The sequence below is a fragment of the Onychomys torridus genome, chromosome 1 (assembly GCF_903995425.1).
Source record: "Onychomys torridus chromosome 1, mOncTor1.1, whole genome shotgun sequence".
Lineage (NCBI taxonomy): Eukaryota > Metazoa > Chordata > Mammalia > Rodentia > Cricetidae > Onychomys > Onychomys torridus.
Genome location: NC_050443.1, coordinates 140,880,479 through 140,901,437, shown reverse-complemented (window position 1 = coordinate 140,901,437; position 20,959 = coordinate 140,880,479). Strand labels below are relative to the sequence as shown.

Here is a 20,959-nt window from a genome sequence, read left to right as displayed (position 1 = left end):
GATGGCTCAGCCATTAAAGGCTAGGCTCACAACCAAAAATATAAGAGAATATATGAATAGATAGATAAGGACACATGTATAAATGTATATGTATACAATACAAAAATAACCATATTTGGCTGTATATGCATACATGAATATGTACATGCAGCCATAGATACATGTGTACACATATAGATGGATATACATGTACATAATCCATATATGAATAGATATATAGTCAAGAGAAAATAAAATACCCCTAGATAATAAGAAATAATGGATTCTCAAAGCCCAGTCTCATTCCTTCATTGTCAAATTTTGCTTTCTAGAGGCAGAGGTCAAGTTCAAATTCCAGCTTGGTCATATAATTTCCTGAATCTAATTTACTAAGAGTTCCCTATTCTAAATAATCTCATTGTCTTAACTATCAAGAACAAGAATATTATTCCCTACCTTTCCTTGTAAATTTATAGTAAATATTAAATAAAATAATGTAAATGTATAATATACAATTGATACAAAACAATCTTTCTTCAATGTCAACTGCAATTATCTTAACTGATTAAAAATATCTTGAATTTCCTTTCCTTCAACAAAATTTTTGTAGCTTTGCCTGATCTTTTTTTCTTAAAAGATAAAATATTCTTTATTAATGTAGTCAACAGACATTAACTGTATGCCCACCTTTGGCACAATAAATGTTCACTAAATGCTAATTATTGTTATTTGATACTGAGTTCATGAAACTGAACTTAGAGTCATCACACAATTGTAGCAGAGATCTCAGATTGAGCCTAAGTTATATTTTGTATACTAGTATATTCTATAACTCATTCTTTCTTATCACCAAATTGTACATGAATTTTAAATTTCCCTTTGCCCACTTGCTTTCTGTTGTGTCTAAAACCTAAATGTGCCTCTCTTCTGGTCATGCATTGACCTGAAGCTTACCTGCTTTGTTCTTTTCTTTTGCCTATGCTCTTGAAATAATATAACTGCCTCTTCTTCCTGCTATTTCAACTAATGAGGCATCTAGTGCCTCTAGTATATGTGTAAGGGAATGAACCATGGATAATACATGACCCTTGCTCTTGGGATGACTTGCTACGTGGTTTTCATTTATCCTCATGTGACCACCATATTCTACCTCAACCAGTCACCCTTGACCATGCCAATTGCTCATCTTGTCTTAGTCATCATTCATTTCCTCCCTCTACAGATACTGACATGAAAAATTATCAAAAGTATTTATAAAAAGAGCAAAATTTCATTTGTGTGTAAAACTGAAGACAGTTATAATAGCAAAGAACAGAATATAGTTGGGTAGGGTAAGTAATTCCCAATGAATCTGATTCATACTCAGTCAAGGAACCCTAAACATTGGCACATGGTTACATTGTAGAGGGTGAACCTCCAAAATCAGCTCTCCTACAATGTGCCCGAGAGTCACAACTAAACTCTTCAAGGTGACAAACACCCCTAGCACCACTTTCCTCAAGGAGGAGGACACAGTCAAAGGGCTCTTTGTAAGCCTTTTGTCCCAGTTTCAGGACTAATTTAATATTCAAAGGGCAAATGTGTCCTCTTCACTTAAGAAAGCTTCATGTTTAAATACAAATTTAGGTCATTGGCTCCTGTGACAGCATTTCCCCAGTGAGGAAGCTGCATTTAAGCCTCATCTCTTGTATTATTGATAACAAAACTGGTATAGGCCTGAGAAAGTCAACAGCTTGCTTTCTCTCAGGGCGGTTCAGATGAAGCAATTAAATCCAAACTCCATTTCAGTTTCCCTTTTAGGGGACCATGTCTGTGCTCTGAACACCAAATCTGTGGAAGTCGAGTTCCAGCTTGAAGTCTTCTTTTCAAATGTATTTCAAGCTTTCACTCCACAGCAATGACATGATAGATACATTAAATTTTGGTTAGCAACATAATTATTTTTGCCGTGGTAGGAAATGGATTATTTTCTTCACAAAGCAAACAAAGCCACCCTTTATGCTTCTAATTCCCCTGAGTTAAACAAGGGAGCCATGTGCCTTTGAGTTACCATTGTTCCTCTGCATGTCTTACTTCCCTTGAGATTCTGAGAGCTGGGCTTGGGGTTCCTTTATTACTGTATTCCCATGCCTAGTCCAGACTGTGCCACATGAAAGATTTCTGTAAATATTTGTTAATACATTTTCCCCAAAGAACATTTCAGAATGTTCGAAAAATGCAAAATCTAAACTACTGAGCAGTGCACACAAAACCCTTCTCCACTTCCCTCCCAGCTTCTGCCACAATGTCAACTTCCTCAGCTACAAGAACATGTGAATGCCACCCAGAGGGCCATCCATTCACACCACAATGCCTCTGTACAAAACCTTTTCCCACACCTAGAATGGCTTTCCCCCATCTTTTAAGATTGTACAAACGAGGGCTTGGGCATATCTCAGTACAGTGCTCATTTAGACTGTGTGAGGCATTGCCTTAAATATCTACAAATGTAGAAAGAACAACAGAGTAGACATGATGGCACATGCCTGTCATCCCAGAACTTGGGAACCAGCAACAAGAGGGAAATGAGTTTGAGGCCAGATGGGACTGTATAATAAAGTTCTGTTTTGAAAAACAAAACTAAGCATAAAAATGATTTGTGTAACACCTGGACAGTCCCTTAACAGGAACTTTTTTTTCAAGGAAAATTGGTTATTTCACTAACTGTTGTCTCACAATATCTGGTACCTTGGCATGTTTTTCTGTTTTTTTTTTTTATTAGAAATACTATGATTAATCCTTTCTGTAATTTCTACCATTAGTTTTCAAGTCCTAGTCTTTAGAGATTATTACATTTCCATCTTCATGTTATTAATGCACATGAGCCTTGGATCATTGGAGATGCTCAGAAGTATTTATTGAAGGAATAATATTTCAGTCTTGAGGCTGGCACAGATGTTGCTCTTGCCTGATAAACCACTGCAATTGGCTTCTCATGTCTGTAACTCCTCATCTGTGGATTCCACTACTGGTGGGTTGAAAATATTCAGGAAAAAAAATCCTGCCTTTTCTTACTAAACACAGACTGCTTTTCTTTCAGTGAGTCTCTGGATAATGTGGAATGGCAACTCTTCACACAGTGCTTACCATGCATCAGGTATTCTGAGTAACCCAGAGTGATGTACAGTGTATGGGAGGGGTGGGTAGCAGGCTCGCCAATTTGATAAAAGTGACTTGAAGGCTATACATTTTTTCATTTCAACAGCCTGAAACCAATCCTTCATAGAATATGAGGGGGTGACATCACAAATTTGCTTCCTTCTAGCATTTATATTTAACAGAATTTATAGGCACAGTCTTAAAATTTTAACCAGGAAGATGATTTTTAGTTTTAAATAAAAACATTACCTCAAATCCTCTTTGGCATAAGATGAAAGTGAATAAAATAGGTAACAACTGGGTCACCCTTAAACACACACCTCTAAATTTCAATTGAATCTTCTCAAACACAACTTTTATTTTTCTCCACTGACTCCTTATTATAACCAAAGTAGATGTCCCTAATATATTTTCTTTGATAAAATGAACATTATTTTTAAAATATTATGGTGTCTTCTCTCCCATTAGCCCAGCATCCTGAGAAAAATCTAGCTTTCAGCATGGCCAAGGCAAGAACATAGCTACCTGCCAAAGAAGCCTGTCAAATAGGAGCTGAAACTTGAGAAGCTAGCATCGAGAAAACAATGGCCAAATACTGACATAGTAGTGATTGGTCATATTTGAAATTTATTTATAACAGGCTTAAAAACAAAGGCCTGGCTCAAACACAAAAATCCTTCTAACTACAGTGATCTGAAACAAGTATGGAGGGAGAAAAGGACACAGTAAGTCTTCACTCTAGTGGTCTAACCATAACAGCTTAAAAATATAGATGTAACAAGGATGAGGAGATATTGCATGCTCCCAAAGATGAAGCCAACCATAATTATTTTACTAGTGTTTATCCCGGTAGACAGCATAATATATCATGCATAAGATATTCTTGGTAGGGTTGGTGTTAAGTAGGACTCTGACCATTAATTAATGACAGTGTGCTCTCTGCATAAGTTAATTTTCTTGTTGTTGTGACAAGTTACCCAGGGACAGCAAAGTGAGCAACTGAAGAAGAAAGGGTTTATGTTGGCTCACAGATTTGTGGCAGCAAAGTCATGGAGGCAGGAACATGATGTGCCTTTCATGCCACCAAATCAGTGCCACAGGGATAACACTGTCAAACTCTGCTGTCAGCTTGAGATGTTGACTGGATTCCTTGGCTCAAAGTTTCAATGGCCTTTCTTGTGCCTTCTACGTTGACCCAGGATAACACTTTCCCTAGATGTTTATTTTTAAGCAGGGAATCCATGTGGTTAGATTCTAAGTTTAGGTTCTCTGTTTTCAAGTGAATTTGCATTTGCAAAAGCTGGAACCTTGAAGTTGGGTATGGAAGTAAGCTTTCAATCCCAGGTCTAGGGGAGCAGAGGAAGGTGAATTTCTGTAAATTGGAGGCCAGCCTGGTCTGCTTAGTGAGTTCCAGTCCAGCCAATGCTATATAAATTAGACCCTGCTTCCAACAAGCAAGCAAACACAACAGAAAAGTTGGAGTCTTTGACTAGGAGAGTCTTGCCCTCAATGCATCCCTCCTATTGTCCTAGAGAAAAGCATGAGTTTTCTTTTTAACAATTGCAGGTGGTTTGTCTGCACTCTGCTTGTCCTCAAATGCTAACCTTGCTGACACTATTTTCAAAGTTCACAGTTTTCCTATCTTTTGACATCATTGGCTGTTCTCACTCTCTTACTGTAGACCTAGGTAACAGCAGTGAGTAGCAACCATGCCACTCACTATGCTATAAGTCCATTACTTTGAAATTAAGCCTCACCCGAGTTCTCAGGACAGCCTCAGAATGCAGCCAGATTTTCTTCCAGAGAGTACTAAGAGGAGCAACAATTCCAATTCTCAACTAAGTCCTTGAGTTCTCCTCTGAAGACATGAGGCAGACCTCCCATGTCTACATGTCTCTTGATATTCTGTTCTTTGAAGCTCTTTCCAAGGTGGTCCATTAAGTTCCACTTAGAGATTTCTAAAGCTTCTCTAGACCCCATCCCAAACTCTTTTGCAATCTTCCTATAAACTAGTTCAAAAAGCCTAAGAACCACGTGCTCAGCTTTATCACAGGAACAACCCATCATTGGGCACTAATTGTCTGCATTACTTACTTTTCTTACTCTGTGACAGGATGCCAGACAAAAGTTACATGAAGGAGGTTTTATTTTGGCTCAGTGTGACAGGACAGTCTATTGAGTGGTGGGGAAGTCAGCAGGGCACTGTGCCCACAGTCAGAAAGTAGAGATGAATGCTGTTATTCTGTTTGCTGACTTGTTTGTACTCATCCGAGAGTCTGGCCCACAGAATGATGTCACCTACATTTACGATGAGTCTTCATCTCCTCTCATTCAATCATCCTAGAAATACTCCCAACAAGTGCCAGCTGTACATTTCCTACCTGGTTCTCTAGCTGTCACGTAGACAAGCAGGACTACTGAACACACTCTCTTCCTGAAATGTGAACCCTGTCCACCAAAACCTACCTCCATAAAATTATTTTCTACTGAGAACACAAAATGAGAGACCACTTAGGATGAAAAGAAAACAAAATGAATGAATTTCAGAAATACTGAGTGGAAGAAGGCTAGTGCGAAATGCATTTGGTATGACTCCAGTTAATACAAAATCAAAGACAAAGTAAATCTGCTATAGAGAGGGCCTTGGATAGCAGATGCTTGTGATGACAAGGTCCAGGAACAATCACAGAGGGGTTCTGGATGAAAGGAGGTACCTGTTAGATACAAAGTCACTTGAAAAACAAAAATCAAAACAGGACCTGGTGATCAGGAGGAAGAAGACTTGGAGCAGAGGAGTAGGTTTAGGCCTGCCCTACTCAGCATCCTGGGAAAACGAGGTAATCACTTTGGGATTGGCTAGTTTTTGTACTACCATTGCGCTCTGTGCTAGAGGGGTGAGCCCTAATTGCCTGGTACTGGGCCAAGGCATAGTTAAGAGAGGAATGATAACATCTGGTGACAAGGTCAGAGAGAGATAGGGTGTCTCTAGAATACTTGTATATTAAAGGCTACTCCCTGCTGAGCCATTGTTATTTAGAAGAATTGGCTGTCCCTGAGAGGTGGCAGATCCTACAAGGGAGAAATAATTTAAGATGTCAGAATAAAATAACTCAAAGAATGCTTAAAAAGTATGTGCATCTACTCAGGAGGCAGAGCCAGGTGGATCTCTGTGAGTTTGAGGTCAGCCTGGTCCACCAAGTGAGTTCCAGGAAAGGCGCAAAGCTACACAGACAGACCCTGTCTTGAAAAAACAAACAAACAAAGTATGTGCATCTATATGCACACTGCCACACACAAGAATGTTAGAATTCTAGCACTGGATACCCTAGACCCACAGCATTGATGGTAAAGGCAATCTTAACTGGGAAGGGCACATTGCAAATTAATGTGCTTTGGCAAGAGTGGTCACATAGTGACTGTAGCTCTAAAAATTATGGAGGTTATTGTAAAAATTCATACATAATGCTCAATATAAGTTATATCTTGTGTCAGGAAAGTTTTCCTCATGATGCTCCAGTATCCCCTTGACTAGGTTACCTGTTGGAGGCATTCAGAGGCTACTGGAGGTTGTCCACTCCAGAGAATCAGTTCAGAACTCAAGAACCCCAAGATACGGAGTACACCTGGTTGTTGACCAGTGATCCATGTAAGGGCATACCTTCCTTCTTGTTTACTGACAAAATCTGAGCATGCCTATTCTCCCCTTTGCCTTACATTTTAGAGATTTCCAGAGCAAAAGAAAGGTATTCTTGCCACAATGCTTGTTTATTATAATTCTCTGAAGGTCCTTATCATCCTGGACAAGGAACTTTAGAATGCTTATATACAATGAGAGATGCTTCTTCATGAAGCAGTTTGGCAAAGTCGTTTGGATCTGGAAAATGAGCTTGCCAGGGGCACAAAAATAAAAATTAAAAACAAAAGGAAAAGAAAAGAAAAAGGAAAGATCAGTGAAGCCTCCCTCCCACAGTGTAACTGTCTCAAGAGCATCCCTGCTGCTGCTGAACAGTTCCCACATTAAATGACTAATGAATTTGGGTTCGCCCCTGCATTTGCACAGCTGGGGTAAGCGGCGCTATCTACAAAGCTTTGAGGCAGAGGGTGAGGAGGTGGTAGCATTGCACTTCAACTGAGCAGCCTAAACGAAGCAGTCTGCTGAGTGAGTACGAGCTGTACAGCCCAGCTAAGGCAAGCCCCACACCCTCCTCAGAAGCAGTCCTCAGCTTCCTGTGGCTCCCTCCCTGCTACATGGTCCTCAGCCTTTACATGCATGCTCCCCTCTGAAAGTCTCTCTAGGCAGGTACACTGTCCTGGGCAATGCTCCCTGTCGTTCTACATTTCATGGCACTCTATTTACCTGCAGTGTCCTTTCTACCTCATCTTCCCACATCTGTCATTTTCCACCAGCTGTTGCCTTCCCTAAAAAAGCCTGCCTACCTTTCTTGGCTGTGTTTGGTGTCTGCATCTGAACTCCCCAATACAGAAACATACTGTCCTTAATGTCCTTCTCTGTCTCCCTAATGCCATCATTAGCTATTCTTGATCAAAGGATTAGTGCTTTTCATCTCAGAACTTCTAATATAAGCACAATTTCTTACACAACACAGGCGATTATTATAGAAAACAGTGTGGAAAGAATACAAAAAGGGATGGGGAGCCAAGCCAGCTTTATATATTTTTGTATTGATGTGTGAATTACTTAATTGTGAAAGCAAAAACAATACACACACTGAATATTAAATTTGTATGAACTTTGGGTCTTCAGAACAATGTCAGTGAAAACAGTTCAATTCTGATTAAAATAATTATTATATACTGAACAACTTCATACATGATAATTTGGTCAAATTTGGTCAATATTAGTCAAAATGTCATAAAATCATATTTATATTCACTTGACTATTATGTAACTTATAAACAATGTTGCTATTGTGCTTTATATTTCTTCAAGAATACAAATTTGGGATGGTAAATTTTGGTCAACTGGAAGATCACAGTGAGACTTCTCCAGAGGAGTCATCGAGTAGCCAGATGCAAGGATCAGATTCTTAGATCATGTAGAATGTGGTGCCCTAGCAAATGTTAGTGGTTTGGAGAGGAAGAGAAAAAAAATTAGGTTCCAAAGAAAAGTATAGAGATGGACCAGGCAAAGCGGGAATGGGAACCTATGGGGCCCCTAACAAAGAAGTTTACAGACTTCCAATGTTAGGCAGTATTTCCTTTCTAGTTACTGGGTATGTTAAAGCTTAATTTTGGAGAAAAATTTTATTTACATTAGCATGAGTAATTAGCAGTGACCTTTATGATGGTTAATATGTGTCATCCTGTCTGGACCAGGGTGTCTAAGTATTTGGATTTGGTCAAATATTCCAGGTATTTCTCTGAGAGTGCTTTTAGATGTGGTCTAAAATCATGAGGCTTTGAGTAAGACATACTAAGCTCCATGTGGAGTGAGGGCCATGTGTAAAAGGGGGCCCAGCCTCTTCCAAGCAAGGAAGATGATCTCTTCAGGCTTCTTCTGCAGCATCAGCTCTTCCTGGTTCCACAGCAAATTTAATTTGGCCTCTCTTGAGTCTCCAGCTTGCTGGCTTCTCCAAACCTGAAACCCTAAAGGTTTCAGACTGGCCAGCCTCTGAGAGCAAAGGATCCAATATTTTAAAATGAGGTGATCTTTCTCTCACTCATGTGCTCTTATAGACAAATACATATACATGCAGACATACATATAAACATATATGTGCTCACCATATTGTTAGGTTTCTCTGGAGAACAATAACACAATACTCAGAGACTAAAAGTTAAAACCAGTTGCACACAAATAACATGGATTTCTCAAGTGCAAATTATCCAAAAGACATCTTCAATTTTTTTCCATTCACATTGCACCATTTCTACTTTATTAGGTTGAAAGGAATAATTTATGTTTACTGAATACTGATTACAGTCTATATTAACACTAATGTATTAATTTAATAATTATTCAACCAATCACTTTGATTTATAACAATGGAATGTGTTTGATAAATATATTTGTTTTATTAATAAGACCTTTTAAGATTCATGCTACAATGGAAGATATAATTTGTATCTTGCCCATGATCCTTTTGAGAACATGCTTTTAAAAGTACCTAAATGTTTTCTGTGTTTCCATTATAGGTTCATGAGAAAACTCTTACATGCTAGCTAGACTTTAGATAGAGGAGGGAGTGAGAGGGGATATAAGTAAGATCTAGAAAAGCACAGAGAGTCAAAAAGCTTACTAACATGAGCTTAACTTATCTAACCCATTACATTTTCAACTAAAAAGGGAAGTGACTGGACCTACTATACTTGTTCACAACACTATGCCCAATGTGGTGTGAAGTACATTTCATTATCTACATAGCAAAATATTCTGTAAGCTGAAAAGGACTTTTAAAATGTTGAATTATTAATATTTCACCTTCAATCCTTGGACATTTCAATATAACCTCTGAATAATGACATCTATGGAAGAACTGAGGGTATATATTTTAAGCAGAAAGAACAAGTATTTTGTCCATCATGAGACAGTTATTCCACAACCTACTGATCCCAATAAGCATATAACCATGACGGTGGACAAATGGACTCCTCTCAGCTTCTTTAAGAATGAGGGAATGCTATGATATTCCTATCATGCTTCTGTAATTAAAACACATTAGAGCAGGATTTTGTTTGGCTTGAACCTATGCAGGTCTTTGTGCATGTTGTCACAGTCTGTGTGAGTTCATATGTGCACCAGTCCTGTTGTGTATAGAAGGGAAGGCACTGTTTCCTTGGAGTCACCCATCACTTCTGCATTTTTACCATCTTTCCAATTCCACTTCTGTATAGATCCCCTCTGCCTCATATTCATTTCTGCACATTGTCCAGCCATGGGTCCCTCTGTAAAGGGGAAGTAGACACAAAGTCCCACCATAGCCAAGAAGCTGTTTTGCAATTGATACCCCTTGGAAAAGGGAAAATCGGCTTTCTCCACTGGAATGTCACTGGATATAAACCCACACTCCAGGGTAGGTCCCATGCCCAGTAGGTGGCCAACACAAAACAGACTTCAGGGCTATGTGTGGAGGGGGTGGGAGATGGTGGTAGGAGTTGTTTCACTTTAGCTTTTTTAAAATTTTGATTTCATTTGAAAGACAGAACATGAGGTTGGGTAGGAAGGTGAGAAGATCTGGAAAGAGTTGCAGGAAGAGAGAAAAATGATCAAAATATATTTATGAAAAATATTAAATTAAAAGGAAACATCCAATTAAAAATATTAGTGCAGGAAGTGACCTTATGTCAAGAATGACAAGCTGTGGTCTGCAGATATATCCCATTTACTCTCTGTCTACAACTGGTAGCTAAACATGCTTCAATTTTGCATTTAAAATGCTTATAAATAATGTCAATAAGAGTGATATTGGATAACACTTGAGATTATATGAAATTTAAATTTCTGTGCTCATGAATGTTTTACTGGGACAGAACTCCACTCATTTGTTAGGATCCACCTTATAGCTGATACTGGGCCACAGTGTAAGAGAGTTGCTTGCCACAATACAGAGTTGATTGCCTATAAAGCAGTTTCAACAGTTACTACCTGACCCACAAAGCCTAAAATATTGACGATCCGGCTTTTTATAGAAAACAATTCACTGGCCCTGATCTAACCCAGGCTTCTCTCATTGCATCCAAGAAAACCGAGACACCAAAGGTGAGACTGTTCTTGACAACCACGCTCCAGCTCTTTAATTGACTCCTCTAATTCAGTTTGATGCCCATTGAATCACACTGAAGTTAATGACCAAAACTTAGCTCTAGTTATAGCAATCTTTAAATGAAATTAGATAGCCTTCCATGTAACACTCTGATTAAACCCATATCCTTGCCCACATGAGCTAATACCAAGTTAAAAAAAAAATCTTATTGAAGTAGAATGCCTTGTGAAGTCATTGGAATGAACTTTGTGTTGCATTTTCTTTGACAGTTCTAAGTAGATGTCATTATAGAACAAAACAGTGATACAATTTAAATATTTCACTTGATTCATCAATCTGACACATACGTTCTGTTTTTCATTTACAAAGCAACATTATGGAATGCTTTCTTTCACAGATGGTGGTCACATTCACTTTTCTTTACAAGGGGTGATTGACAGTAAGGTGAGAAAATAATTTTAGTCTTTCTATATTTAGTGAATAGTACTTGACCAGTTCATTCTCCCAACATGAGCTGAATTCCAGACTTCTGTAAAGCAGGAAAGTACATCCAAAGTTAGAGCATCCCCTTCCCAACTCTAGGAAATATCTCTCAAGAGTCTAGAAAAATCAAATGACTTAACCAAGACTTAAAATTCTTGTCTTCAAAAGCCACTTGTGGAGAAGCTTTTGTCACCTTGGGATGATGTTTCACTTCAAATTTGATTTGTCAATGTATGGAGACGGTTTTAATTGGCACAGTAGGGCCCAGCTTTGTATAGACAGTGTATGGAAAGCCAAAGGCACTGCTACAAGTCTTACAGAACACAGGCCTGAAAGCTCAGGACATCAGCAGTACTGAGGTTGTAAGGAAGTGCTCAAAGCATTCAACACTTCTGCAAGTGCAGCTGCCAGAGCCCACGTGAACCCGCCATCATTCAAGCGACTGTAGAGGATATACTTATCTGACAGCTTACTCTTTGCAACATTATCATCCAGTGAGAAGACAGCCACATGTGCTATTGACTTTAGCCAACAACAGTAGGATTATTTCCTAAGAATTTTAATCTCTTCCACGAGGTCATTATTTTCATCTATTTTTTCTTTATTAGAATCTGATAAATTAAGATTTCCACTTGACATTGATATATAACTCATGTGGTAAAACAGCCCAATGCAATCAGAAAAGTAAATCCCAAATATGTATACATTTAAATACTAAAATATTTCAATAGGACAATACCTATGTTGTTATCTCTAGAAACTTGCCAGACACACGGTTAAAGGTAAATCAGGAGAGGTCACATCAGGATTGACAGTGTCCTTCTTCTATTATTACTTTCGTTAGTTCACAATGTAACCTAGCCAAGAACATTATTAAAGGAAATAAGTTCTATTAGCTTACTAAATGAAGGAATACATTCACTCTAACACAATCAATAAATGAGGTAATTTCATTTCTTATTTTTCTTTCAGTAAATATATTATTTAAATAGACACTTTGTCTGAACTACTTAGTGTCTTCTCAATTTCACAGTCATTTTGCACTGCTTTTACTAAGTACTGGACTAGCTATTGATTTAATTCTTTCATCTTTATGGGGCACACATAAAGTAAATAACCCCAAGTTCAAAATATTCCTTACTTATCCAAAATACCAAGGTACTGTAACTCCATTTCACTTTCTAAGTAGCAACATCATATGCCTCAGTCTAGCACATGACTTCATTTCCTCCATTACCTCTGCAAGCACAGCTCATTTCACACCTCCTATGCCCCAGGTTCTCTACTCAGTGTCCCTGTACCAAACTGAATGAAATGGGATTCCTGATTCAAGAAGAACTTTGATTCTGGGGTTGGGTGGAGAGAAGGAACAGTGATTCATTTTATAAACATGCAAAGGAAAGTCCCATCTTGCCTCTTTGGAGAGCCAGGGAATGGTTTTCTGAACTCATTCCGCTCAGCTGAGTTGAGTATTTAAGAATGGACAGAAGTTGGCGAGGAGAAGTCAGATTTTCCAGGTATGAAAATCACTTGTGCACAAAGAGCAGCTGTAAGGAACTCTGCAGTTAGAGCAACATATGAAGTAAGAAAAGTAGAAGAGGCCAGATCATGGGAGACCTTACTGACTGGGTCAAGAAGTTTAGATTGTATCCTACAGTAGGACCTGGAGAGCTATCAAAGAATATCAGACACAGCCTGGCCTCAGCTCTCTCACATTTTCAGGTGGACCATTCTGGGGGGTGAGGGAAGGAACCATTTCAGGTGGACAAGACTGGACACAGTTATAGTATTTTGGGCCTAAGAAACTGAGAGGCCAAATTTGGGAAGCAGGACTAGACAGAAGGTGGCAGATTGGAGACAGGTAGGAGAAAATCCTGCCAGGACTAATTGTCAGATTATGTAAGCATAAAACAAAGCGAGGCAGAAAAGGCCGAGTCAACCTTTGCTTTCTAGGTGGGGTGAGCTGGTTAATGAGTGGCTGTAGCAGAAGGAAACCCATGGTGAAGAAGGCTCTAGAGGAGCTTGTCTAGTTCAGCAAGGACCACGGAAATAGGCAAAAACCAGAGCTGGAATCCTTCCCTTCAGGTTTCTCTGTTATCCACCATGAAGGCATATAGCATCTTAAGCAAAGAAGAAGTAGAATGAAGTGCTGGCATCCTTTCTAACCCTGGATGCCACTAATGGATTATACCTCCCCTCTCAGCATGCAAATTAGGTTTTCTGCATGATCCCTTAAGAAACAGGTGTAATCGTCCTTCAGCGCTCTGTGAACACAAGAAATTACAAGATGTGGATGAAGGATGAACCTACATAGATATAATAGAAAGATGGTAAGCACTCATGTTTTAATGATAAAATCGGATGCTGAGGTGCAGTCCTGCCAGAGGCATAATTTAATGAGCCAATGTCTCTTCGTTGACATGTCATACTTTGAAAGGGAAGAGTTCCAAATTTTATTATGCATAAAATTGCTAGTGAAATGCAGATTCTCAAGGTCTTCCCAGCATTGTAATCTGGGTGGAATATTCAGAACTGCATCTATGACAGACACTCTTGGACCTCATTGAGAAATACCCCCTTCAAGAGCTCATTGTATTGAATGAATAGTCTCTTCCTCCCTCTTGCCCTCTCTCCCTGCCATTTCCTCTTCCTTCCCTGCTTCCTCTTGTCTTCCCTGCCTTTCCCCTCCCCCTTTCTTTCCTTTCTTACTGCTTTAACTAATCCAGTATCTATTTATAGACAAAGTATCAACAGTCTTAAAATCTTAAAATTCAATTTTGAAATATATTTATTTAGTAGAAAAGAAATACAATAGATCAATACAGTCCCCAAACTAGGTATATGCATCTGAAAATGAAGTACAGCAGAGCCAACAGTAAGAGTAGAATTCCCAAATGCACTTAAACACAAACTTTATGTGTTATAAAACTTAAAGGTCTCTTTGAATGACCAGAGTCAAATCATATGCTCAGGAAAAAGGCAGTTTTGTTTAGCTCCACTCTCCTATATATAAAATACTTAATACAAGGCGTCACTTAAAAGTCCATGTTTGGATTTAATTTTAAATCTGAATATGCTTTTTCTAACAGAAGCACAAGAGTGTTCTCTTCTGCTCCATGCCTGTCCAGAATCACTGGATGGTTTGGTGACTGTTATGTGGGTTTGGTAGGACCCTGGAGCCTCTTGCACCATGGGCATCAGTTATGGTTGCTCTTCTGGGATGCTACAAATACAATTTCAATCTAAGGGTCACATAGAATGTGCATCACAGTCCTCAAATCCTATGGGGATATAACGGAATCTTAATTACTAATATCATCTTTGAGAGCTCTGCTCATAACCATATCTCAGATAAATTCAAGAAGACAGAAAGTGTAAACAGTGATCATATGACTCAACCATATGAAAGAAAAGACAGAAAAATGATCATATAAATAAGCAGAAAATTAAAGTAGCAAGGACAAACATCTCTTCAGATTTCAATGCTGCATTATCTACAACCCAAAGCAGGGCAGCTGAACTCAATTTATTTCTCTCTGTACATGATATTTCATGATTACATTTTGAAAGCCTGTGAACTGTTTACTTCCAACCCTTTGCTTCCACTGTTGACTAACACAAAATCTGTTCAGCCCAGATGTCAGCACAAGACAGGCCACTGAAGTAAGTTTCTCTCAGTTACACTTCCCTCAACGTAGGGTCCATGTTTAAAAGAGCTGCAGGCCACAGGCTCACTGAGAGAGAGGGTGAAATTGCAGATCCCTGGACCCAGACCTGGGTAAACTGCAAATTCTGGAACTTTGCCTGGTCACTGAATGAATAACTCTGAGATGAAGCTGGATAGCCTGCTCTTCTGAGTGGCTCACCAGATACTAGTTAATAGTGTTAATATTTCACGCTCTTTCTGCTCCGCGTTTTGGCCTGAGGTGGGCTGTTGTCGAGGCGCGGCGAGGCCAGCGCATCGCAGCCACGACGGAGGCTGATGTGAATCCGAAGGCCTACCCCCTGGCAGATGCCCACCTCACCAAGAAGCTGCTGGACCTCATTCAGCAGTCATGTAACTACAAGCAGCTTCGGAAAGGAGCCAATGAAGCCACCAAAACCCTCAACAGGGGCATCTCTGAGTTCATTGTGATGGCAGCAGATGCTGAACCCTTGGAGATCATCCTGCACCTCCCCCTGCTGTGTGAAGACAAGAATGTCCCCTATGTATTCGTGTGCTCCAAGCAGGCCCTAGGACGGGCCTGTGGGGTCTCCAGACCAGTCATCGCCTGTTCGGTTACCATCAAAGAAGGCTCCCAGCTAAAGCAGCAGATCCAGTCCATCCAGCAGTCTATTGAAAGGCTCCTGGTGTAGGCCTGTGGCCTCTGCCCTTTCCTGTCTGCTCCCACCCCACTTGTATATCATATTGTCTGTTAGCATGTGGTATTTTCAGCCAGTTTCTGTTATAAATACTGTACTACAAAAAATAGTGTTAATATTTCATGGGTCTTTCACCATTGATTCATTTGTTGGATATTTAGGATTAAAAGACTTATTCATACCAGATGATGGAAAGGAGGGATGTAATCTAGCCGTCTGGAGTTTTGGGGCCAGCTGAGGTTACACCAATAGCCAGGAGAGGGTAGGCCTGGAAGCCACACTGCAGAGGCAGGAAGTCACCACAAAAGGCAGAGACAGAGCTTGGCAGGAGCATTGCTCTCACCCCATGCTTCCCTGAGTGAGGTGACCCTGGACTTGGACATCCCAACCATTTCCTCTCTCATCCCCATGACCACACATTTCCATTCTTCTACCCACAATAAAGGAGACAGAACTTTCCGGAGCAACAAGAAGGTTTCTTCCAGCCTCAGAAATTCTCCTCAGGCTGTCTGGGAACGTTTCACAAAGAGCCAAGTCAGGTGGCATAGGGTGCAGAATGAGAAGAGGCTGCCCTCTGAGGCGCATCAGACGGCCCCGGAGCTTCCTGTCTGACCACATTCTCCTTCCTTTCACCACTTCTCTCCCACGTTTCTCCGAAAGGAATTGGAGGCTGATATTTTATGAAACAGAAATTCAAAGGTTTCTTTATGTGTAGCATTAAAAATCTGCTCAACATCACACCTTCTTTGCCTGAAGACAGTTATTCCCCATATTTGCCATCTTTAAGGCTCTTAGAGGTCTTGCTCCCTCAGCTCACTCTTCATAGTTTGCATCGTGTTTCGAAAGAATGAATAGGGGTGTGTTTCATTGCTGGCTGGAAGTTAACTGCTGACCACTACTATGGTTCAGTTGTAACCTGACCTTACTGAGCAAAAACCTGGGGCTTGCTTCTTATTCTACCTCTCATACAAAAAAAAAAAAAAAAATTGAATATTATTTGAGATTGGAAGACTTTTGGAAGTCACCAACTTAAAATATGAATTAAAAATTGGGTGTGGTGGCTCTTGCCTGTAATCCTAACATGTCAAAGGTTAAGGTAGGATGATTGTCCCATGTTTGAGGCCAGTGGTAGAGTGAGATCTCCTTTAAAAAACATACAAATAAAAGCACAGGTTGAAATGAACATAACTGTTTGCTGAGAACTTGATAGCACTAAGGAGCTGTTCTTTTCTGGAAGGACCACCACCAACTGTAAAGTCCACAGCGAATCTCTTTGTTCAGTTAAGATTTTGCTTTGCTTCAGGAGCAGTATTATGGACTGGGATGACTTTATAGGGAAATGCAGAGCATAAAACTTCAGCACTTATCTTGTAGCAGAATCGCCGCTCTTCCAGGTAATTCCCTTTAGCTACCCAGGTAACATTAATTAATTCTAATATATAACAGTCAGGAAGGAGAGAAAAATAGAACAGTATTAACTGAAGCCCTGGGCTGCAAGGAGGGGGCATTAATTAGTGAAATGATACATAGTCATCAATAAGATTGGTGACATCACATTGTACTTAATAATGTAGACATGATGCCACTAGAAATGTGTATAATTTACTTTAAAGTTCTCTGCTGTGAAGGCTTCAATGGAACCCACAGTAAATGAAATGAGTGAGACAGAGAAGCACATTGTTGACTTCTGTCCTGACTAATCAGAGTGAGCAGGTAATGCTGCATCTTTCTAGCTCACCAAGAGGATCACAAAGTAGTTCTCTTTTTCTTTCTTTTGGGACCTTTGTTCTTAGGTCCTGGGGACTTCCATCAAATCAGATACCAAAGATGGAAACTCAAAGATTATTCTAGATTTTCCCAAAGACACAAATATTCAGTACAACAAGCTCCCATTTAATTTACTATTGTTACTTTGCTTTTACCCAGGTTCTTAGAAATTTTCCAGATCTCTAATCTCACCATTCATCTTTCTCTAATCTCACCAATCACGCCTCATCAGGTCTAGGTCCTACAGTCAGAGTCAGTATACAATACTGAATCTGGTAGTCACCTCACTACAAATATTCACTACACCCATCTGTTTTGGGATAATGGTCAAAAGCATTTTCTAAGTAGACAAGACCCTCTGTCCTTTGGATCTCACTATTATTTCATTTCTGTTTTCCACTAGACTATCCAGCCCTTTCAGCCCAGATATAGTGCATTCTTCCATTCCCAGGAAGCATGCAGGTCTCACCACAGGGAGTCACCATGGGATCTATTCAAGCCTGAAATCCTTCATTTTAAAAAGAACTCCATGTTACAAGGAGACTATGTAGCCTCAAGGTCACAGCTGATTAGAAAGACAATGGAAATTGGACACAGTGGTTAGACTTACCTTTCCCAAATATAATTTAATATATATGTTTAAAAGATTTAAGTCAGATGTGATGGTGCATGTCTTTTATCTCATCACTTGGGAGGGAGGCTGAGGCAGGTAGATAGATCTCTGTGATTTTGAGGCCAGCCTGGGTGACATAGTGAATTCCAAGACAGGTAAAGTCTCTCAAAAAGCAAGAGAGAGAGAGAGACAGAGAGACAGACAGAGACAGACAGAGGCAGAGAGAGACAGAGAGACAGACAGAGAGACAGACAGAGAGAGACAGAGAGATATTTATCGTGTGTGTGTGTGTGTGTGTGTGTGTGTGTGTGTGTGTTATCTATGGATGCTCATAGATGCTAAAAGAAGGCATTGGATCCCCAGGGTCTGGAGTTGGAGGTAGTTGTATGTCTCCCAACAAGAGTATTAGGAACCAAACTCTGGCCCTCTAGAATAGCAGCAAGTGCTCTTCACCATGGATCCCTCCCTTTATCCTATTGTTGACATTGCTCAGTCAAATCATAGCATTGTTCAATATAAAGTATGAAACGTCTTTAGAGTCATACTGATCAGGTGCTCTTGATTAACAAATTGACATAAATGTGTTTCTGCAAAGCATCTTACATAGCTCTTCCTTTCACTCCAATGCAACCCATTTCCCAGAAGTCTTCCCTTCAAAAAGTCTGCCAAGACTTCACTTCTAAGAAAACTTTTTGCCCTAAAAATAATCTTCAAACTCAACACAAGTTACCAAAATAAAATCTCCTAAATAAAACAATGGCAGAGACAGACATGACAATGAATATGGAATATGCTAAGAACATTCTGTCACTGAAACCAAATTCACTTTTTTTGTATGAGATTAATGGTAGGATGAAGTCTTGAACCACGTAAGAATGAAGCAAGCCACAGCAGAGGAGAAGTCGCCTGGAAAGGGTCCCATCTGAAAAGGCATCCATTTCAAAGCAGGCTCTGTCTTTTGGCTATCATCACCCTGTGCCTGTCCAGACATTCATTTCCAAGTGCTATTTCCAAATGCAGCTCCAAATGCAGAGTGAGAGTCAGTTGGCATGTTCAAAAATTGCTTTGGGGTGGACAGAACAAACAATGAATTGTTTTCAGGAGGAATGATAAATGCATTCCAAGACTTGCTGGGTTTAATTCATGTGTCAGGTCTGTCTTCTCCCCCTGATTCCTTAGCACCTCATTTCTACCAGGACATGAGGAATTAAACAGAAATTATACATGAAGCCATTTCTGACTATCCATATGGTACTGAAGTAAGTTAGCCAACAAACAAACAAACAAACAAACAAACAAACAAATGAACACTCCATATGCGTTCATGGGAAAGAATGAGAAGAGAAATCAGCTTGAACCCAGGCTGTCAGAATTGGTGAGTGATCTGCATTTAAATTATCAGGCCATCATGTCCCACAACGCATTTACAGACAACTCTCAGGGCATCAGAGAGGGCAAAGCACATCAGGGCAGTGGAAAGAGGAACAAAAATTACCTGTTGAATGGAAGAATTGGCTTTGTTCGTTAAGGGTGTCAATAACTCTGAATGTTCAGAAAGCCCTTCCATCAAATTAACATGATGGTGTGGGGGGTGCAGGTGGAGTATGAGGCAAAAGGATGACAGAGAGTAGAAAATATGCAAAGGACTGCAAGAAAAACCATTACTGAATATTTAATGTTTAGCCTGAGACAAGAAGAACATTTACCAAAGATGCAAATTATTACTCACGAGTTTTCCAATTTTTACACAGAAGATAAAAACAGTGGATGAATACATAGCAGAAATGGAGCAACAAGAACCCAGAAGGGAAAACCCACCCCGTTATGTTCATATGGATGATACATTTGCTCATATTTAAAAGCAGCTGGAAGGTCCAGTGGTAAGCACAGCTGCCTTCCAAAAGAAGTTGATATTCTGCCTCAATGTTGCAGGAAGGATTTGGCTTCATTTTATTTTCCTTGTAAGACTTTGAAATGTGCTTACTATCTGAAGTCTTGTGGGGTGGCTATACTCTCAAATGCACAGATGTCATTTAAAAAGAAAGTCATCTAATAAAATGCATCCCCTCCTTCAGATGCTGCAATCAGTGAAAGGAAGCTCACTAATGCCCTTTATTAGATGAAGTGTTGTCAAGCACCACATTAATAAACGGGATAAATGGGAGGGTGGGGTGGATGAAAATGCAAACATTAGTCTCCTGGCTAGAGTGTGCATGTGTGTGTGTGGATTCAATTTTAAAAGATGGCAGAGTTCTTCTAAAAATAAGTAATCTATCTCAAATATAAACTTCTCTCCTGGCTTTGTGATGAGTTTATTAATAACAGTTTCTATTTTTAAAATGAACACTAATGAATAATACATTGAGTATTCATTAATAATATATACATATATCTGTTAAGACGAGTTAAAAAGCATCACTGGGTTTAAGCCAGTGATTGGCATTAACTGAAAAGGTAGTTCTTATTGCACACGGGACCACAGAACTTCACTTTCTCAGTCAGAGTTAATTTGCCAAAACATTCTTTTTCCTGGTCTTGATTGACTACTAAATCTGGAGGGAAATTCACATCCATTTGTTAGTTCTCTGGCCCTCATTCTTTTTCATGCCCTATTACACAAGTTGCCCTAATACAGCAAAAGCATGCATAAGTGTAGAAATCTCTCCCACTTCCTATGCCCCCAAATACTCTTCCTTCCAAATATTCCTTGGGAAGCAAGTCATTGCCATGACAACCATAAGATGAGGTTTGAAGGACACTTGGGGGCACACTTTGTGAAAGTTAATACCAGTTTGTGTTTTATAGGGTCAGGGAAACTAAGACAATGGGTCATATTTGTCAACGAGGCACCACTTAGCTCTTTAGAATTATCTGTCCACATCAAACCTAACAG

At 39.6% G+C, this 20,959-nt stretch overlaps 2 protein-coding genes across 35 annotated transcripts in view; one reads left to right on the top strand and one right to left on the bottom strand.

Annotated features, from left to right (window-relative positions):
- Positions 1 to 15,782, top strand: part of LOC118587511 (NHP2-like protein 1) — a 152,691-nt gene extending 136,909 nt beyond the window's left edge. The window contains exon 2 of the mRNA XM_036193540.1: positions 15,201 to 15,782. Within this exon, the coding sequence (XP_036049433.1) occupies positions 15,201 to 15,680 (480 nt within the window). The 3' untranslated portion in view covers positions 15,681 to 15,782. The remainder of the gene's footprint in view (positions 1 to 15,200) is intronic.
- Trpm3 (transient receptor potential cation channel subfamily M member 3) overlaps positions 1 to 20,959 on the bottom strand; it is an 819,880-nt gene that overhangs the window by 484,476 nt on the left and 314,445 nt on the right. The gene's annotated exons all lie outside the window — the stretch shown is intronic.